General features: G+C 31.8%; 2 protein-coding genes and 2 pseudogenes across 2 annotated transcripts; all 4 read left to right on the plus strand.

The window, feature by feature from the left end:
• Positions 1–620: 620 nt before the first annotated feature.
• LOC114162339 (uncharacterized) lies at positions 621–2360 on the plus strand (annotated as a pseudogene).
• A 1447-nt stretch (positions 2361–3807) lies between these two features.
• Positions 3808–5393, plus strand: LOC114162639 (uncharacterized; annotated as a pseudogene).
• Positions 5394–9246: 3853 nt separating this feature from the next.
• On the plus strand, positions 9247–11174 carry LOC114162568 (transcription termination factor MTERF15, mitochondrial-like). The gene has a single exon (XM_028046498.2). The coding sequence runs from the start codon at positions 9464–9466 to the stop codon at positions 10613–10615; it is 1152 nt and encodes a 383-aa protein (XP_027902299.1). The 5' UTR covers positions 9247–9463; the 3' UTR covers positions 10616–11174.
• Positions 11175–16555: 5381 nt separating this feature from the next.
• LOC114164543 (nuclear transcription factor Y subunit B-5-like) lies at positions 16556–17450 on the plus strand. Its single transcript, XM_085667208.1, has one exon. The coding sequence runs from the start codon at positions 16601–16603 to the stop codon at positions 16961–16963; it is 363 nt and encodes a 120-aa protein (XP_085523334.1). The 5' UTR covers positions 16556–16600; the 3' UTR covers positions 16964–17450.

Consider the following 17450-nt stretch of genomic DNA (forward strand, 5'->3'; position numbering starts at 1 on the left):
GTAATTTATAGTATTAATATCTTTATTAGAGTTTAAGTGGTTTATAATAATTGAATACAATATATAAATCAATCAAACTAGTAAAAAAAAATACTAATTGTCTTTAATTTCTTGATATTACATTGCATGTTATAACTATTTATTTAACTGATAAAAAATTAAACCAAACTTACGAATATATTTAATACATCATCTCAAATCTATTATGACATAAATATTACGACAATATAATAAAAAAAATTAAAAGCATAATTCAAGTCTTCCTTTTTTTTATTTCTTATTTTTCACAAATTAAATTAAATAAGACGTAACGAACCCTTCTAATCCGTGTAAATTTAGTTATAGTTATTTTTATTTAGAATTAGGTTAATACATTACTTGAATCCTTAAGTTATGTTATAGAAAAATGTTCTAATTCATTTGTGCGATCATTTTGTCTTTTTTATTTATTTATTTTATTTTTTAAATTTCGGTTCTAGGTCTTTAACTATACACAGTTGTTAACTTGTTATCGTGTTTCTCTTTTGAGATCAGAAATTGAATGGAACCCTAATAGAAAAATACGAGGGAGTGAGGTTTGAAGCAGTATCTGTCTCAAAATCTGAGTTACTCAGTACCAAAGCTCAGGTAACATCATTTTCCTTCAATCCTCTGCCTTGTCAATTTTCAGGAATTTTCTTCGATTGGAAAAGCTTAGTTTTTTTTTTTTTTTTTTTTTTCCGTCATCACCATGTTGAATAAACTTCTGTACTTGAAATGTGTCACTTCCACAGCAACATTGTGTTACCCTTTTATCCACCACTACCCATTCGTCTTTTCTCTTCGTTTTAGCACAGCCACTTCAAATTCACGCCCATTTGCAGTATCCTACCTCATTGACAACTTTGGGTTCTCCCCTGAGTCTGCTTCCAAAACATCTAACTCCTACTGTATTTCTTTCCAGACCCCAGAAAAACCCGAGACGGTGATCAGGTTTTTCAGAAACCACGGTTTCTCTAATATCCAAATAAACTATATGGTTAGAAAGGCACCATGGTTGCTTTCTTGTGACCCCTCCAAAAGGGTATTGCCAAAGTTTGAATTTTTTCTCTCAAAGGGTGTTTCTAGCTCTGAAATTGTTAACCTAGTGAGTAAGTACCCTAGATTTCTGCGTCCAAGCCTGAAGAATCATATACTCCCTACCTATGAATTGATATATAAGTTCTTGCAATCACATGTGAAGACTACTCGTTGTATGTTTGGTAATTCATTTTTCTCTCGCGGGGATCGTCTGGCACGCAACATCAGATTGCTGCTAGAGAATGAAGTGAGAGAATCGAACATTGCAAGATTGCTTGGGAACCATAGTAAGGAGGTGTTCGCCTCAAATGATATAGTTAAGTTGGTGAAGGAAGTAAAGGATTTGGGGTTTGATCCTTCAAAAGCAATTTTTGTTGTAGCGATGATTGCCATAAAAAGGACGAGTCCTTCCCTGTGGAAGGAGAAAGTTGATACCTTCAAGAAATGGGGTTGGTCTGATGAAGCCTTGTCTGAAGCATTTAGGAGGCACCCTCACTGTATGTTGACATCCATCAAAAAAATAAATGTTTTGATGAATCTCTGGGTCAATGAGTTGGGCAGGGATGCTTTGGAACTCGTCCAAGGTCCAAAGATTTTCGGGTTGAGTATGGAAAAGAGAATCATTCCAAGGGCTCGTGTTGTCCAACATTTACTTGCTAAAGGTTTGAGGAAAAGCAGTGCCAGCTTTATTACCCCGATTTGTGTTTCTGAAAAGGTGTTTCTTGAGAGGTTTGTGGCATGTTTTAAGGAGGAATCATGTGAACTATTAAAGCTGTACCAGGAAAATGTTAGTGTTCAAGGATAAGAGGAGGTTGGTGCAGCATGGAGCAGTTCTCAAATTGTTAACTCATGACTACAAATTTCTCTGGTTCAAGCTTGCTGTCCAAGTTCAACTACTTGGTGGGTTATAAATGATTGAAGCAGGAGAAGCTTAGCACAAATTCTTTACAATAGTAACATTCCATGTTTTTGCGTAACCTAGCATACAATAGCATGTTTTGTTGTTCCCTTTGTTAGAAAGATGCATTTGCCATCCGTGTATTTTGAGTATGGACTGCCATGGATCTTTTAGCTACTAGTTTTTATTGATCTCCTTTTTAGGTTTGGCTTGTCGCCAGAAATTTTCTAACTTTTTGGTTAAGGGGGCTTATTGATGAAAGCTCCTTGTAATTTAAAAAAAATCTGGGTCCATTATTCGTTTTTCCTTGTTAGGGCAATTCAACAATGTATCTCAGACAGTTAGCAGGGGAATATATTGAATGACAGCTTCTGAATAGCATTGTAGGCTATTTAATTTCTGAGTTTTCTAGTCTGTATGGTTTTACTATGGATGGATAAGTGTTTCTGAATAGCTTACCTCATTCTTCAGTTTTGCAGTTCCTTCACTAGGTTTGATGAAGAAAAAACTTAGCTGGTTCTGGTTTAGTATGTTGCTGTCTCTGATAATTTAATGGTGCTTTGCAAGAACAGCTTCAATGTGATTCAGTTTACGTGAAAAAGAGTTTTGTCCTTTTTTTGCTGCATAGTGGTAACATAAAACAGGTGTGAGATAAGTTTTTATTATGTCCTTGACAAGAAATGATGTACTTAACAAAACTTAAATCTAATATACCTATAAAAATCTCTATCCATTCACCTCCTCTCAAATAAAAGAAAGTTTAAGTAAAAAAGTTCGAAAACAATAAGAACAAAAAATATTTAACTTTTATTTATAAGTTTTCAAACTTTTATTTGTTAGAATTTATTTCAATATAAAATTCAGGTCTTGTATAATTTGATGTGTTGATTTTTTATGGTAATTATTAAAAATTATATTTAAATTTCTTCATTAATTTACAATACAAAAAATAGGTAAAAAAGAAACTACTTTACAATAAAAAGAATGAAATTTAGTATCATATTAAAGATATGAAAATAATGATAAGTCTTTTAAAATGTGTAATTTTTCTACACCCTTTAGTTAAATTTTTAAAAATATTTTACATGACACATTTCAAATAATTTTTTTACTAAATTAAATACATATTGTTATTTTAATTTACTATCTTAATTATTACTTTATTCTCTTAGATTAATCACCTGTTACTTATCTTTTATTTATACGAGACCATAGAAAAGAGATGAAAAATAAAATGGAAAGTAATTTTATTTAAAATAATAAAAAATGAAATTATTTTATTTATTATTTGAAACTTTTTTTTTTAAATATAACATTATTATTATATAAAAGAAAAAGAAAAAAGATGAATGGGTATCCTATAATCTCAACATTATGTTAATTGATTATCTATCAAATCTAATAATGTACACTGAATCCATAAACGATGGTTTGTTTGAATTAGAGGTAGAGTGTCAAAGGAAATAAAAGAAAAATATAGTAGAAAATTAGGTTATTTAGATTGAGTGAAACATTTGTTTATAGATATAATTGTTGTACTAAAATCATCTTTATATATATTAATACATTTAGAAAATAAATCATGAAATAAAATTTCAAAATATAAATTAGAGTTAAAATAAATGATAAATTAAATAAAAAATAATATAAAATTTAATAAATAAAAAAGAGTTTCTTAATACAATAATATATTAAAATAAGCCACCTTAAAATTATTAAGGTTGAAATTATTACTTTTCTAATTTGAATACTTTTTATTTTAATTATTAATCTAAAAAATTTAATTATGAATTATTTGTTAAACTTTACACCTTCTTTCTTTGAAGAAACTTCTTACACTTCTCTTTTCCTCAGAAAGTAATTTATCTAAACCACCAGAGTTATCTCTAATCACTATGTTAATCAGCTCCTACAGTACCATGTATTTTCACACTTTGAAGATCAGAAATTCCTCCTTCAACGCCACCATTGTTTCAGATGTTTCGCTCCCAAAGCTTGAAACCCCTTTTTCTCTATTCCAAGGGACTCACAACCCCTTTTCCCTCAACACTCTCTCTGAAACTCTTCTCCCTCACTTCGCAACAACACTCATTCACCGTTTCCTACCTCATAGACACCCTTGGCTTCTCACCACAAACCGCTCTCAAGGCTTCCCAGAGAGTTAGCTTCGATACCCCTCAAAAGCCCGACTCAGTCATCGCTTTCTTCAACAAAAATGGATTCACCCAAGCCCACATCAACAACATTGTCAAAAGGTTACCCAACATACTCGCATGCAACGCCGACAAGAGGCTTTCGCCAAAGTTCCAATTTTTACTCTCAAAAGGTGCTTCAGCTTCCGATATCGTTCGCCTCGTTAATAGGTGCCCCAGAATCCTGGGATCCAGCCTCAAGAACAACGTGATCCCCTCCTTCGAATTGGTGAAAAGGTTCCTCCAATCTGACCAGAAAACCATTGATTGTGTTTTCGGTAATAGACCTTTCCTTCAATATAGCGTTGGAGCGCAGAATGTGGACATGTTGCTTGATGTTGGAGTCAAGGACTCCGGCATCGGCTATTTGTTCGGAAGGAGGCCCTCGATACTCTTGTCTACTAACTTGAGTGAGGCAATTGATGAAGTTATGGAAATGGGGTTCGACACTTCCAAGATTACTTTCGCCATTGCCTTGCACGCCAAAAGGGTTGTGTCGAAATCGCGGTGGGACGCGAAAGTTGATGCCTTTAAGATGTGGGGTTGGTCTGAGGAAATGGTTATTGATTCTTTCAGGAAGCATCCCCTCTTAATGTTGACATCCAAAGATAAAATCAATGAGATCATGAGATTTTGGGTTGTTGAATTAGGTTGGGACCCTTTGGCACTTGCCAAAATGCCCAAGATTTTTGGATTCAGTTTGGAGAGAAGGATTGTTCCGAGGTGTTTGGTTGTCCGGTATTTGCTTGTCAAGGGTTTGAGAGAGAAGAGTGCCAACTTGTCCACCCCGTTTGATGTTTCTGAAGAGTTGTTTCTTAAAAATTATGTTATGCGTTTTAAGGAGGAAGCTTCTCAACTGTTGAAGCTTTATCAGGAAAAGAAAGTTTCCAAGAAAACAGGGAGGACGGTGTAGAATCTGCCAGTTAGCAAGTGAGTTACTTAAGAGAACAAATTTAACCATGTTGTATGTTTTCATCTCATCCAAGTACTTTTGTTATTCTTGTCGAAGTAGCAACAGATTTAACTGAGTTGTTCCATTTTGCCGGGTCGAAACTGTTGTTTTTTTTATCATATATGACGTATATTCTTCAATTCACAATACAGTAGTGATGTAGTCAATTGCTATGCTTTATAAATGACTGAAAAAACAAGGACAGATTCTTTATGGAATTCTCATTAGAAGCGTTGCTCACACTGCATGATGCTGTTGTTCCCTTGGTAAGAAATATATATTTTTTGTATTTTGATGGTGAATATGTCTTTGTTATATATAACGTAGTAACATGGGCATGCTATTGTTGTTCTTTTCACAAAAATATGAATTCACTACCCTCCTGTTCTAATTTTATATAGGGCTTAAAAGAGAGAGATAGACAAAGATATAAATCAGAGGTCCTTCACCTTTGTGATATTTGAAAATTATGAAGGTCCATGTTTCATTTATTCATTACTGTTGGAGAGTCAATTGAAGACAAAGTTTGAGTGATTGAGAAGATGTTTCTCTAATATTTAGCTGGGAATATGTTGATTTCTTCTGGTTACTGCATTGTAGGTTAGGTGAACTTTACTTTTGTAGTTTGATGAAGAAGATTAATGAATATTGAAGTGTTGGATTACGATAGGTGCATCAAATCATATGAATATACTTTCTAACTTTGCATGGTTGAGATGTTGAATTGAGTAATAACTTAAGTTCTCATAGCCTGTTGCTTCAGTTTTGGATTTAATTTCACATATCCAGTTTTGGTAAAGAAACAGACTCTATGATCATAGGGACATGATTTCATATATTGACTCTCTCCAAGCCTCCCAAAACAGTGGCCCATCATTTAAAATAAGACAAACATAAGAGTAAGGACTAGTGATTTCAATTTTCAAGTGGAAACTAAAACCTCTGGTGCTGACAGCATTGTCTCAGAGATTTATAACAGTGTCAGTTAAACTGCAAACTCATTGTCAATTTTGTGCACTGTATTATAATCACTTTGCTATTTACTTGTACATGTACTAGTTAGTTTGTTGTTTCTCTTATATGTGTGTATGATTTTCAGATTGAATAAACACTTATTTTCAGACAAGTAGGTCCTTGAAAAAAAAAACTTGGTGACATCTTAGTCCCTGTATGGTTGAGGGTGTTTTCTCCTCTTAAGATCAGAATAACTAGTTACACGAGGAGTTGCCTGTTAAGTGCAAAGATGTCATCTTTCTGGTTTTATTCAGGTTAGATATAGGTTTGAATGCTTAGTTTGGAAAGTTTGTGTATGTGATACCACTTTTTTCCCTGCATTTTAGACTCCAACTTTTATTCATCTCTCTATCCTTGGTACTTGTCTTCTTTGTTTGCAGCTGAACTCTATTTTATTAGCTGCATTTGTCCACTATTTTCAGAACACAGATAAAAGATTAAAGAATGAGTAAAAAGATAAAGAATTGATGCACCAGCGATTATGTTGTTACACTGATGCTGTTACTAGAACACATTTCAGAATGGAGTTTTCTTTAACACACTCAAAAAATATCTCCCTTTTACATTTTTTATATTTTCCTTTAAATTATCCCTTTCCTGAAATTCATTCTGGAACTTTCGAAAACTCACTTCATAAAGTAAATTTTGGTGCTTCTCATAATCCTCTTTGGACTGTTTAAAACTATGAAATTTAGTAAGAGGCATAGCAGAAATTTCATCTAGCAAGTTGGTGACAAGTGAATAAAACTGCTGACTACTGCATTTCAAACGAATATCACTTAAGATGAAATCGAACAAAATAAATAAATATCAGCTTAATGTAAACTGTTTTTACATTCCTAATTGTGTGCCTTTGTTAAACACAGCCTTTTGTTTTTAAATTACTAAACGATGCAAGTTTTTAAAAATATGCAAAAAATGGATAAGTCACGTCAAATATTACTTCATTACGAAGAAGCTGTGTGACTTTAATACAATTTTATTATGTCTAGGTGATACAATTTCAATTAAAATTTTTGAAAAGTTATAATATACTAAAATCGTATCAAGTTTAATTTATATCACGATAAAATGAAATTCTATACCAAATTTATATGACTTTAATTAAAATTTAAAAAAATAAAATTATAACGCAATCGAAGTCGTACCAAGCTGGTTTACTTTCAATTTTGTTAAAAACTTCTTTTAAATAAAGTTATACTGTGTTTGTAAGTATCAAGTCTTCAATTTATATCATAATCAATTTATATCATAATAAATTGAAATCTGACACTAAACTTATATGACTTTAATCTGGTACAACTTTAATCTTACTAAAAAAATTATTGTAAATAAAGTTATAGTAAATTTGCAGAACTTATCGATTTTTGTAAATGTTTTTAAGACTTGTGCCATTTTCTAATTTAAAAAAAATAATTATTCCATTTTGATGCTTCAAACTAATATAATTTTTCCTAGCATTGAATAAAACCAACTTTTTTGTTTATGATTAAAAAAATTGGAGTTTGATTGCATGTAATTTTATAATAATTGTTATATTTATTTCTGTATAATAAGTTTTTAATAAAGAGAGGAGGAACATGTTAAAGATTTATTGATGGATTGGAAAATTATAAAATAATTAAATAATGTTTTCTTTTTTTTAGGTTAAATTATTCAATTGGTCCCAAATTTCGTATGAAAATTTGAATTTGGTCCCTCAATTTGAAAAAGTGTTAAATAGGTCCCTAATTTTGATAAGTTGTCTCAATGAAGCCCCTTTCGTTAAAATGACAGAAACGGCGTTAAGAGCACAGTGACATGGAAATGGTAGACGGAACTGAACAGTGAAGTGGCATATTAAATGTGGTACACGTGGAATTTTGAAATGCTTTAATAAATAATTATTTTATGAAAACTGTGTGGAAAGTTATTAAATGCTGTAGTAATTTTTTTTTCCAAAAACGCTGTTGGAATTTACTAAATGCTGTAATCAAGATGTAATAAAACAGAAAGGGCATTGGCGAAATTGGGGCTTCAGAGTTCGTCTAGGGTTTTCCTGCGTTTTTTGAAATTGGACGAAGGAGTGGTTCGCAGAAGCATCGTGAGGGTGTGGGATCTTTGTGCTGGAAAGTTGGCTTTCGAACAACTGAAATCATAGTGTTTGTAGTGGAATCATAGTGTTCTATTATCAAGGTGCTTCTTTCAACAATCCAGCGGAGGCTTGAAATCATGTTTTGTCATGCACGACCTTCTTAATGATTTGGCAAAATATATTTCTGGTGACATATGTTTCAGGTTTGGAGTTGATAGAGCAAAGAGAACATTGAAGGAAACACGCCACATTTCATTTGTTAATGATGACTACAGAGTATCATGTAATGAGTACGTACGAGAATTTATATGATGCAATAAGGCTACGGACATTTTTGCCTGTAACTAGGATATCTTTTTGGTCTTGGTATTGTGAGACTTTGACGCTTGAGTTGATATTTAAGTTGAAGTGCTTACACGTTTTATCTTTTTGTGGTTGTGTTAACCTTAAAGAGGTACCTGAAACTATGGGCGATCTAATGCATCTCCGATTTTTAGACCTTTCAAATACTGGAATTACAGGGCAATTCCACCACAGACCTCAGCAGCAGTGTTTTCAATTGACTTCATACATTTCTTCATTTCTTCTGCCACCACAGACCTCATTACAGTAGTCTTTTCTACATTCTTATTCCCACCACAACCCATTTGTTCAACATTCTTTATACTCAGCTTCCCACCACCCATTTCTTCAATTTTCAGCTTCCCACCACCCATTATTACATCATTTAATAACTTTCCACACAGTTTTCACAAAATAATTATTTATTAAAGCATTTCAAAATTCCACGTGTACCACATTTAATATGCCACTTCACTGTTCAGTTCCGTCTACCATTTCCACATCACTGTGCTCTTAACGTCGTTTCTGCCATTTTAACGGAAGGGGCTTCATTGAGACAACTTATCAAAATTATGGATCTATTTAACACTTTTTCAAATTGAGGGACCAAATTCAAATTTTCATACGAAATTTGGGACCAATTGAATAATTTAACCTTTTTTTTTAATTAGGGTTCCTCAGTTTTTACCTCTACACACCTCTTATTTTGTCTCTCTCTCCAAGATCAGAAATCCATCGGAACCCTAGCTGAAAAAAATAGGAGGGAATCAGGTTTGGTGCAAATGCTTGTATCTGTCTCAAAAAGGGTTTGGAGAAAAATACCAAGCTCTCAGGTAACATCATCGTCCTTCAATTCTTTGCCTTTTCAACCTTGAGTAATTTTCTTCAATTTGAAAAGTTTAGGTTTTTTTTTTTTTTTTCACCTCATCACCATGTTGAATAAACTTCTGTACTTGAAATGTGTCACTTCCACAGCAACACTACCTTACCCTTTTATCCACCACTACCCGTTCCTCTTTTCTCTTAGTTACCGCACGATCACTTCAAAATCACGCTCATTCGCTGTATCCTACCTCATTGACAATTTTGGGTTCTCCCCTGAATCTGCTTCCAAAACATCTAGCTCCTACAATATTTGTTTTCAGACCCCAGAAAAGCCCGAGGCAGTGATCAGGTTCTTCAGAAATCACGGTTTCTCTAATATGCAAATAAAATCTATGGTTAGAAGGTTACCATGGTTGCTTTCCTGTGACCCATGCAAAAGGGTATTGCCAAAGTTTGAATTTTTAAGCTCAAAGGGTGTATCTAGCTCTGAAATTGTTAACCTAGTGAATAAGTACCCTGCAGTACTGGGTCCAAGCCTGGAGAATCAGATAGTTCCAACCTATGAATTGATATATAAGTTCTTGCAATCTGATGTGAAGACTATTGGTTGTATGTTTGGTAATTTATTGTTCTCTCGCTGCAATCTTCTGGCACACAACATCAGATTGCTGCAAGAGAATGGAGTGAGAGAATCGAACATTGCAAGATTGCTTGGGAACCGTAGTCATGCGGTGTTTGCCTCAAATGATATGGTTAAGTTGGTGAAGGAAGTAAAGGATTTGGGGTTTGATCCTTCAAAAGCAATATTTGCTGTAGCGATGATGGCCATGAAAAGAATTAGTCCTCCCCTGTGGAAGGAGAAAGTTGATACCTTCAAGAAATGGGGTTGGTCGGATGAAGCCTTGTCTGAAGCGTTTAAGAGGCACCCTCACGTTATGTTGACATCCATTAAAAAAATAAATGTTGTGATGAACTTCTGGGTCAATCAGTTGGGTCGGGATGCTTTGGAACTTGTCCATTTTCCGAAGATTTTCGGGTTGAGTATGGAAAAGACAGTCATTCCTAGGGCTCTTGTTGTCCAGCATTTACTTGCTAAAGGCTTGAAGAAAAGGGTCAGCTTTGTTACCCCAATTTCTGTTTCTGAACAGGTATTTCTTGAAAGGTTTGTGACATGTTTTGAGGAGGAATCATGTGAACTATTAAAGCTGTACCAGGAAAAAGTTAGTGTTCAAAGAAAAGAGGAGGTTGGTGCAGCATGAGGCAGTTCTCAGATTGTTAACTCATGAGTTAAAATTTATCTGCTTCCTGCTTGCTATATCTAAGTTCAACTACTTGGTGCTATAAATGTTTGAAGCATAAGAAGCTTAGCACAAACATTTGAGTTGGGAGTAGTGATTTCAAGTGGAAAATCAAGCCCTTCATGCTCACAGCATTGTCTAGTCAAATGAGGAGGAGTTGACTTACTATCTCGACTAGTTATTCATCTCAACTCATCATTGAGATCCTTGGTACTTATTTGTTTCCAGGAGAACTCTGTTACATCCTATGATGCTCCGACACGCCTCATAACTGACGTTCCGTGTCCGACACGTATCGGACACCGACACTCGTACGATACTTGTAAAACACACTATGTCTAATTTGAAAGATATTTTTTTATCTTTGACATGATTTTGATGATTAAAATAAAGAACAAATCTTATTCTATTACTACTTTTTGAATATTAGATATTAGATAGATAAATTAGATTTATTTTTTATGTTAGTTGACAATGTGTTAGTTGACAGTTGCAAACTTAATATGTATATACACGTCGTATCCCATGTTCTATGTTTTCTCAATTTAGTTGTATTTCGTATCTCTATATTTGTGTCTGTATCGTATCTGTACCGGTGTCCGTATCCGAACAACGTTACATCAGAACCACATATAAAGGATGGAAGAATGAGTAAAAAGATGAAGAATTGGTGCACCAAGAGTCCTTTACACTGCTGATGCCGTTACTATAACACTTTCAGAATGAATTTCTCTCTAACACATATTCTTAAAATATCTCCCTTTTACATATTTTTTTTTACATTTTCCCTTAAATTATCCCTTTCATGAAATTCATTCTGAATTATGTTCCAGGAACTTTCGAAAACTCATTTCATGCAGTAAATGTTGGTGCTTCTCATAATAAGATGCATAGCAGAAATTTCATCTAGCAAGTTTGTGACAAGGGAAGAAAACTGCTGACAACTGCATTTCAAAACAGATATCGGCTTAAGATCAAATTGAACAAAATAAATAAATATCAGCTCAAAGTGAACTGTTTTTACATTCCTTATTGTGTGCCTTTGTTAAAAAAGAAATTCTAAAAATAGTGTTATTTTTTTGTGTGCTTTTCTCTGAGATTGTTAATTCAGCTCATGTAAACGTGTTTTTTAGTTAGTACTAACCATTACGATTCTATTTAGTTTTGCAATTTGTTGTTTTTCTTAACGCGATAAATTTATCTTGCATCATGTGAAACTAGCTTCTTAATCCTAATGTACTTTATTCCGAGGGTTAAATGAAATCATTTTTTTTTTCGTTTATGATTAAAAAAATCTCTTCACTAGAGAACTTTTTGAGCAACGCCATGTCGGTATTTTAGGTTTGAACTTTCTTAGAGCAAAATCAAAGGTAGTATCTCTAAAATATTTATCTGACTAAAGAGATAAGACTCTTAAATTAATGTAAGAAAATGTACATTTACAAATGATTTCAAGAAAGCAAGTATGTATATGAGACTTATACATACTGTACTTCATGCATAAATCTGTTTTATATAGTTATATTATTTAGTAATTTTGTTATAACTTGGTTTGAGAGTGTTTCAAACAATAGTTATATGATTATAATTATGATTGAATTTAATTAACAAGTGATAAACATATATGTTTTTAAGACATTTTCTTGTAATTGATTAGGCGTTTTCTTGGAATTATTTTACGATTTGTATTTGTTTTAATGATTCAATTATTCATTATAACAATTGTACTAATTTTTATCCTTATGACAACTATTACATTTCATTGATATTTAATTTTTATTTCAACACATATTCATCTATCTAAACATTACCTAAAATAATTCTTTAGATCCATAATTATACACCTATCTAATTTTTATTATATAATTTTTATTATCAAAAACTCTAAATATACAAATATTTTAACATATGTTACAGCATAATAATATAATAATTTAATTCTTTTTTTTAATTATTAAACTTTTCATTTGGGTATAACATTTATTCATTATATATGACTACAACCATTAAATAAGTTTTAAATATATATATATATATATATATATATATATATATATATAATATTTAAGGGGTCTTCTTTAAGTTTTTTTTATAATTTTTATCTTTTAATTAAATATAGAAAATATTGATTCATATAACCCATGATTTTTTTCTCTATTTCCTTTAATCTAACTACTAAGTCACCTGATCACTTTTATTTTACTTTTGTTTTGTAATAAAAAAGTATTCATGTTTTTTTCTTTAGTTAGATTATGTATAATAAATTAAATAATATTATTTTAGTTAATTGACGTTAATCTCGTGGTTGCTTTATTTATGGGTTTATGTGTTACTTGATAATCGAATTTATATTATTACATTCAATAAATATTGTTGAAAAGTTGGAAATTTGTTTATTGTTAAAATAGTAGTGTATTGTTGGTTACGTTATAAAGTTATATATCTTTGTTTGGAATTGTGAATGTGTGTGGTGACTCAACAAAAGGTGAGGCACTCTGATAGTTTCTAGTAGTGAGATTGAGTGTTGACTTCGTTTGGAAGTCTCTTTAGGAGAACAGTGAGAACGGTAACTCTGCGTAGTAATAATGATGGTGGACTTTGTTGAGGAAATAACACCTGTTTACTTTTCTCGTAAGGCTTTAGAGGAGTAGGGAAAGTGAATCTTATCCGTAAGACTTGAGATGCAGAAAGGGAGGACTTCACACATAAAGCTCTTGGGAAGAAGGGAAAGTGAAACCTTGTCCGTAATGCTTGTGAGGAGCAGGGAAGGATGATTGTTCTAATGATAAGTAGTTACTAGTAAGCTGCATGTAAGGGTTACAAAGTTATATGAAAATTGTTCCTAATGTTGAGTTCACCGGTGGATTGTGTGATTTGGATTGTTGATGATGATATGATTTATTGTGTAAAATAGTAATTTCGTGAGTGGTAGGTTGATACAACTAGTAGATTGCATGATGTCTAAAGGCATTGTTATTATGTATGGTCGGGTGAGTGATTTTATTTTATTATTGACGTATGTTTGTGATTATGATGTTTGTCTTTCTTTTGTTAGCTCACCCTTAATGCGATGACTTTATCTTTATACGGGAGTAAATGTTAATGAAGATGTTAAGGAAGATGCACAACACTAAGAGGACATGTTGAGGCTTACTATAAAGGTTCTTATTTAGGATTACTACAAAACAATGTAACAACGTTTTTTACAATATTATAAAGATTTTATTTTGTTAAATTTACTTATGGAAACTTAAATGGATTATTAGTTTGATAAAAGAACAGACTTTTAAAGTTTTTTTTTTTATGTTTAAAATGGTAGTATCAAAGTTGTAAGTTAAAATTTGTTGAAATATGTGAAATTTACTAAGTAATTTCTATGAATTTGACAAAAAAATAGATTTTTCTTTATGAGAACCTACCTACAGGAGTTCTGAGTTATAAGAATTAAATTTTGATCTTTTTAGAATGAATAACTTGTGACAATTAATCGATGACTTATTATTGACCTTATCATATTTTTTTAGAGTGATGTTAATATCCTTTCCTAAACTGGATATCAGAATAATCCTCTCTAATTTCTCAACATCTAAGTATAATAATAATTGTATTATTTTTAATAAAAAAAAAAGAGATCAATTAGCACAAGTCATCAATTATACTATATGAGTGAATAATGAATTTTAGGTTTAAGAATGTTTTTAGTCCTTGAACTTTAACCCAAAATTGCAATCCATCCAGGGTCAAAACCTTGATAAATTTTGATCCATAAACTTTAAAAATCAATGAATATAGTCTTTTTAACCCAATTTCGTTAACTTTTTTTGAGGTGTCAAACGCATTTTCCAGCAGATACTGAATCGGAAATGTGTCAAACGGTGTAAACAATTTCAATATTAACATGAAACGTGTTCAAACACATTGAAAAAAAATTAACGGGTTAAAAATGACTATACTCATTCTTTTTAAAGTTTAGGAACCAAAATGTATTGAAGTTTCAGACATGAACGAATTCTAATTTTAGATGAAATTTCAAGAACTAAAAACATACTTAACCCTAAATTTTATTTTATAAATCAACTTTTATAAGATTGAAATAGATATAAATTTATTAAGACGAACTCAAACCTATTTTAACATAGTTAATTAAAATTGTTGTATAACTTATTGTCAAACTTGTGTTGAACTACCCACCCATATCAAATTACAAGTTAACAATGTATCATTAGTTTATCAAAAAGTAATTATTACTATTACTATGAAATCAATATAATGATATTTAATTATAATCTACACAAAATATATTAGTTTTGGTTAAATGTTAAAACAATTAATTAAACTTTTATTTTCTTTTAACAATGTATATCATTATTATAACCTCGGACACTTATTTAAATTCTAAATTTCTTACGCATGGAGTGACGTAAACTCCATCAAAACATATAAAACAAAATATAGTAAAATAACCTGTGTACCTTATTCTATGAAAATAAATATTTTTCAATTTTTTCTTTTCAGAATTGAGTTAGATTGAATCAACTTTATAGAGAAAGGGCAATAATAAAAGCCTCACACTAAAAACTCCTAATCATTTATTAAACCACGTTAGTGTGTGGTGATTGGTGATTGAGTTGGGTGGAATTGATCCTTTATAATTGTTTATCTTTCATGCCAACACTACTCATCAAATTGTCTTGTATCTTGGCCCTTGCAAGGCCTAATTCTTAATTCTTATTCATCTTTTCACTGTTTCAAACACTCCCAAAACCATCACTAACAGTACTTGCAAACCAATCAAATCAAAGATTCTTGGCTTGGACTTTGTGTACATTTACTTTCCAATTAAAATGGAAAATGCCTCAATTGGTTCAGAGCAGCACCATCTCAACCCCCCATTAACTTACTCATACGGTTACCATTTGCTAATATTAAATAAACTTCACTTTTAATTAATGGTTTATATACAACACGATAATATGTCAAATAATGTAAATAATTTGACTATTAATCTCAAATGTCATTGTATATGTTTCATAGTTATTAGGTTATAAAGACTTTATCTACTCATTTTTTAAGTTTTAGAACCACCACGTTAGGAACAATTACCATGTTTTTGAGGTATTGTCCGTTTTGGAGCGTTTTAGCTTCGTTACGGTTTTGTCCTTAAAAGGTGCATCGAAAGGTGAAGGGAGTATTTAAACTTCGTTTGACCTCGACTCATAAACGTTGTGAAACTTATTGAGTGTACCGAAACACAAATATATCAAAGTTTGAACAAATTTTAATTTTACATAAAAGTTTAGTACTAAAGATATATTTAACCATTAATTAATTAGCCGTGTGATATTTTCACATTAATACATATTCATTAAATTAGTAAAATGTAAGTTTTTATGAAAAAAGTTTACAGAGTTATCTCATAAATGGCAATATCATTTAGTAAATGGACTTTATGGTATTTCTTTTACAAATCAATATTTAACCCAAGAACATAAATAAGTTTGACCCCATAAAATCCATTAAATTGTTTGTTTTGAGGATATATACAAGTACTTTATTTTTTAAGAACAGATACGAATATAAATAAAACTTAGAAGATCAGGATTAAGGGTCCTTTTTTTTATTTTTTTTCTAGTCTTTTTCACTTATTCTATTCATAATTAAACATAAAAAAAAATTCTCGATATGCATGAAGTGAATTTTATCAAACAGTTGAACAGGAACATCTCTCTTTCATTCCTAAAAGCATCACAGTTTCACATGATACATGTCTGAATAAACAAATAATAACAAGACACAGATCACAACTTTAACTTTCATGTGTGTGTGCCTAACACATGTATGCGTATTCGTCTATATATATTCGATCTGGTCCTTGATTCTGAGTGGTGTGTTACAGTGAAAACAGTTTCTGGGGCATCGAGAAATCAAAAAAGAAAGAAAAAAAAAATGGAAGATAGCTTTGGAGGCAGTTCCTCGAAGGAACATGACAAGTGCAGCATGAAGGAACAAGACCAGTTGCTGCCAATAGCCAATGTTGGTCGGCTGATGAAGCAGATTTTGCCGCAGAATGCGAAGATCTCGAAGGAAGCAAAAGAGACAATGCAAGAATGTGTGTCGGAGTTCATAAGCTTTGTGACAAGTGAAGCTTCGGAGAAGTGCAGAAAGGAGAGGAGAAAGACAGTGAATGGTGATGACATTTGCTGGGCATTGGCTACGCTAGGATTTGATGACTATGCTGCACCAATCACAAGGTACTTGCATAGATATAGAAACCTTCAGCTACACCATAATCATCATCAAAGACAATGATCAACTCTGCAAACTGCATACAGAAATTATGCTTACACAGTGAAGCAGTAACAGATTAGAGTCCATGGAATTTTTCTGTGTTGTTCTTCTGTCGAACATTAAAAATATACCCACGATGATGTTTTAAAAGTCTTTTCTATGTATTTTAAAACAACAAAATCAATAAGAACAGAAGAACAGTAAAAAAAATCTATCAAGAATCCAAATTAAGGTTTTCCTGATATGAAATATGTAATAACTTTGTTGTCTTATAATACTTGATTTCATTGTGCCTTAAACACAGACTTTTTTTTCTTGTCTTTCATATATACATACTTCAGGTCTATGTGGTTTCTTGCAAGTTGAGAAATTACAGTTTTTGAAGTTAACTTCTCCCTGCAAATCAAACACCAACACCAAACTAAGCATTCTCCCTTGATTCAAGAATAGGAATATTCATCTTTGAAGCAATAAGCACCTGTTTGATCTGAGTTCAGAGTCTCAGAAC

This window comes from Vigna unguiculata, chromosome 9 (genome assembly GCF_037176805.1).
Source record: "Vigna unguiculata cultivar grain cowpea cultivar isolate G323 ecotype 2 chromosome 9, ASM3717680v1, whole genome shotgun sequence".
Lineage (NCBI taxonomy): Eukaryota > Viridiplantae > Streptophyta > Magnoliopsida > Fabales > Fabaceae > Vigna > Vigna unguiculata.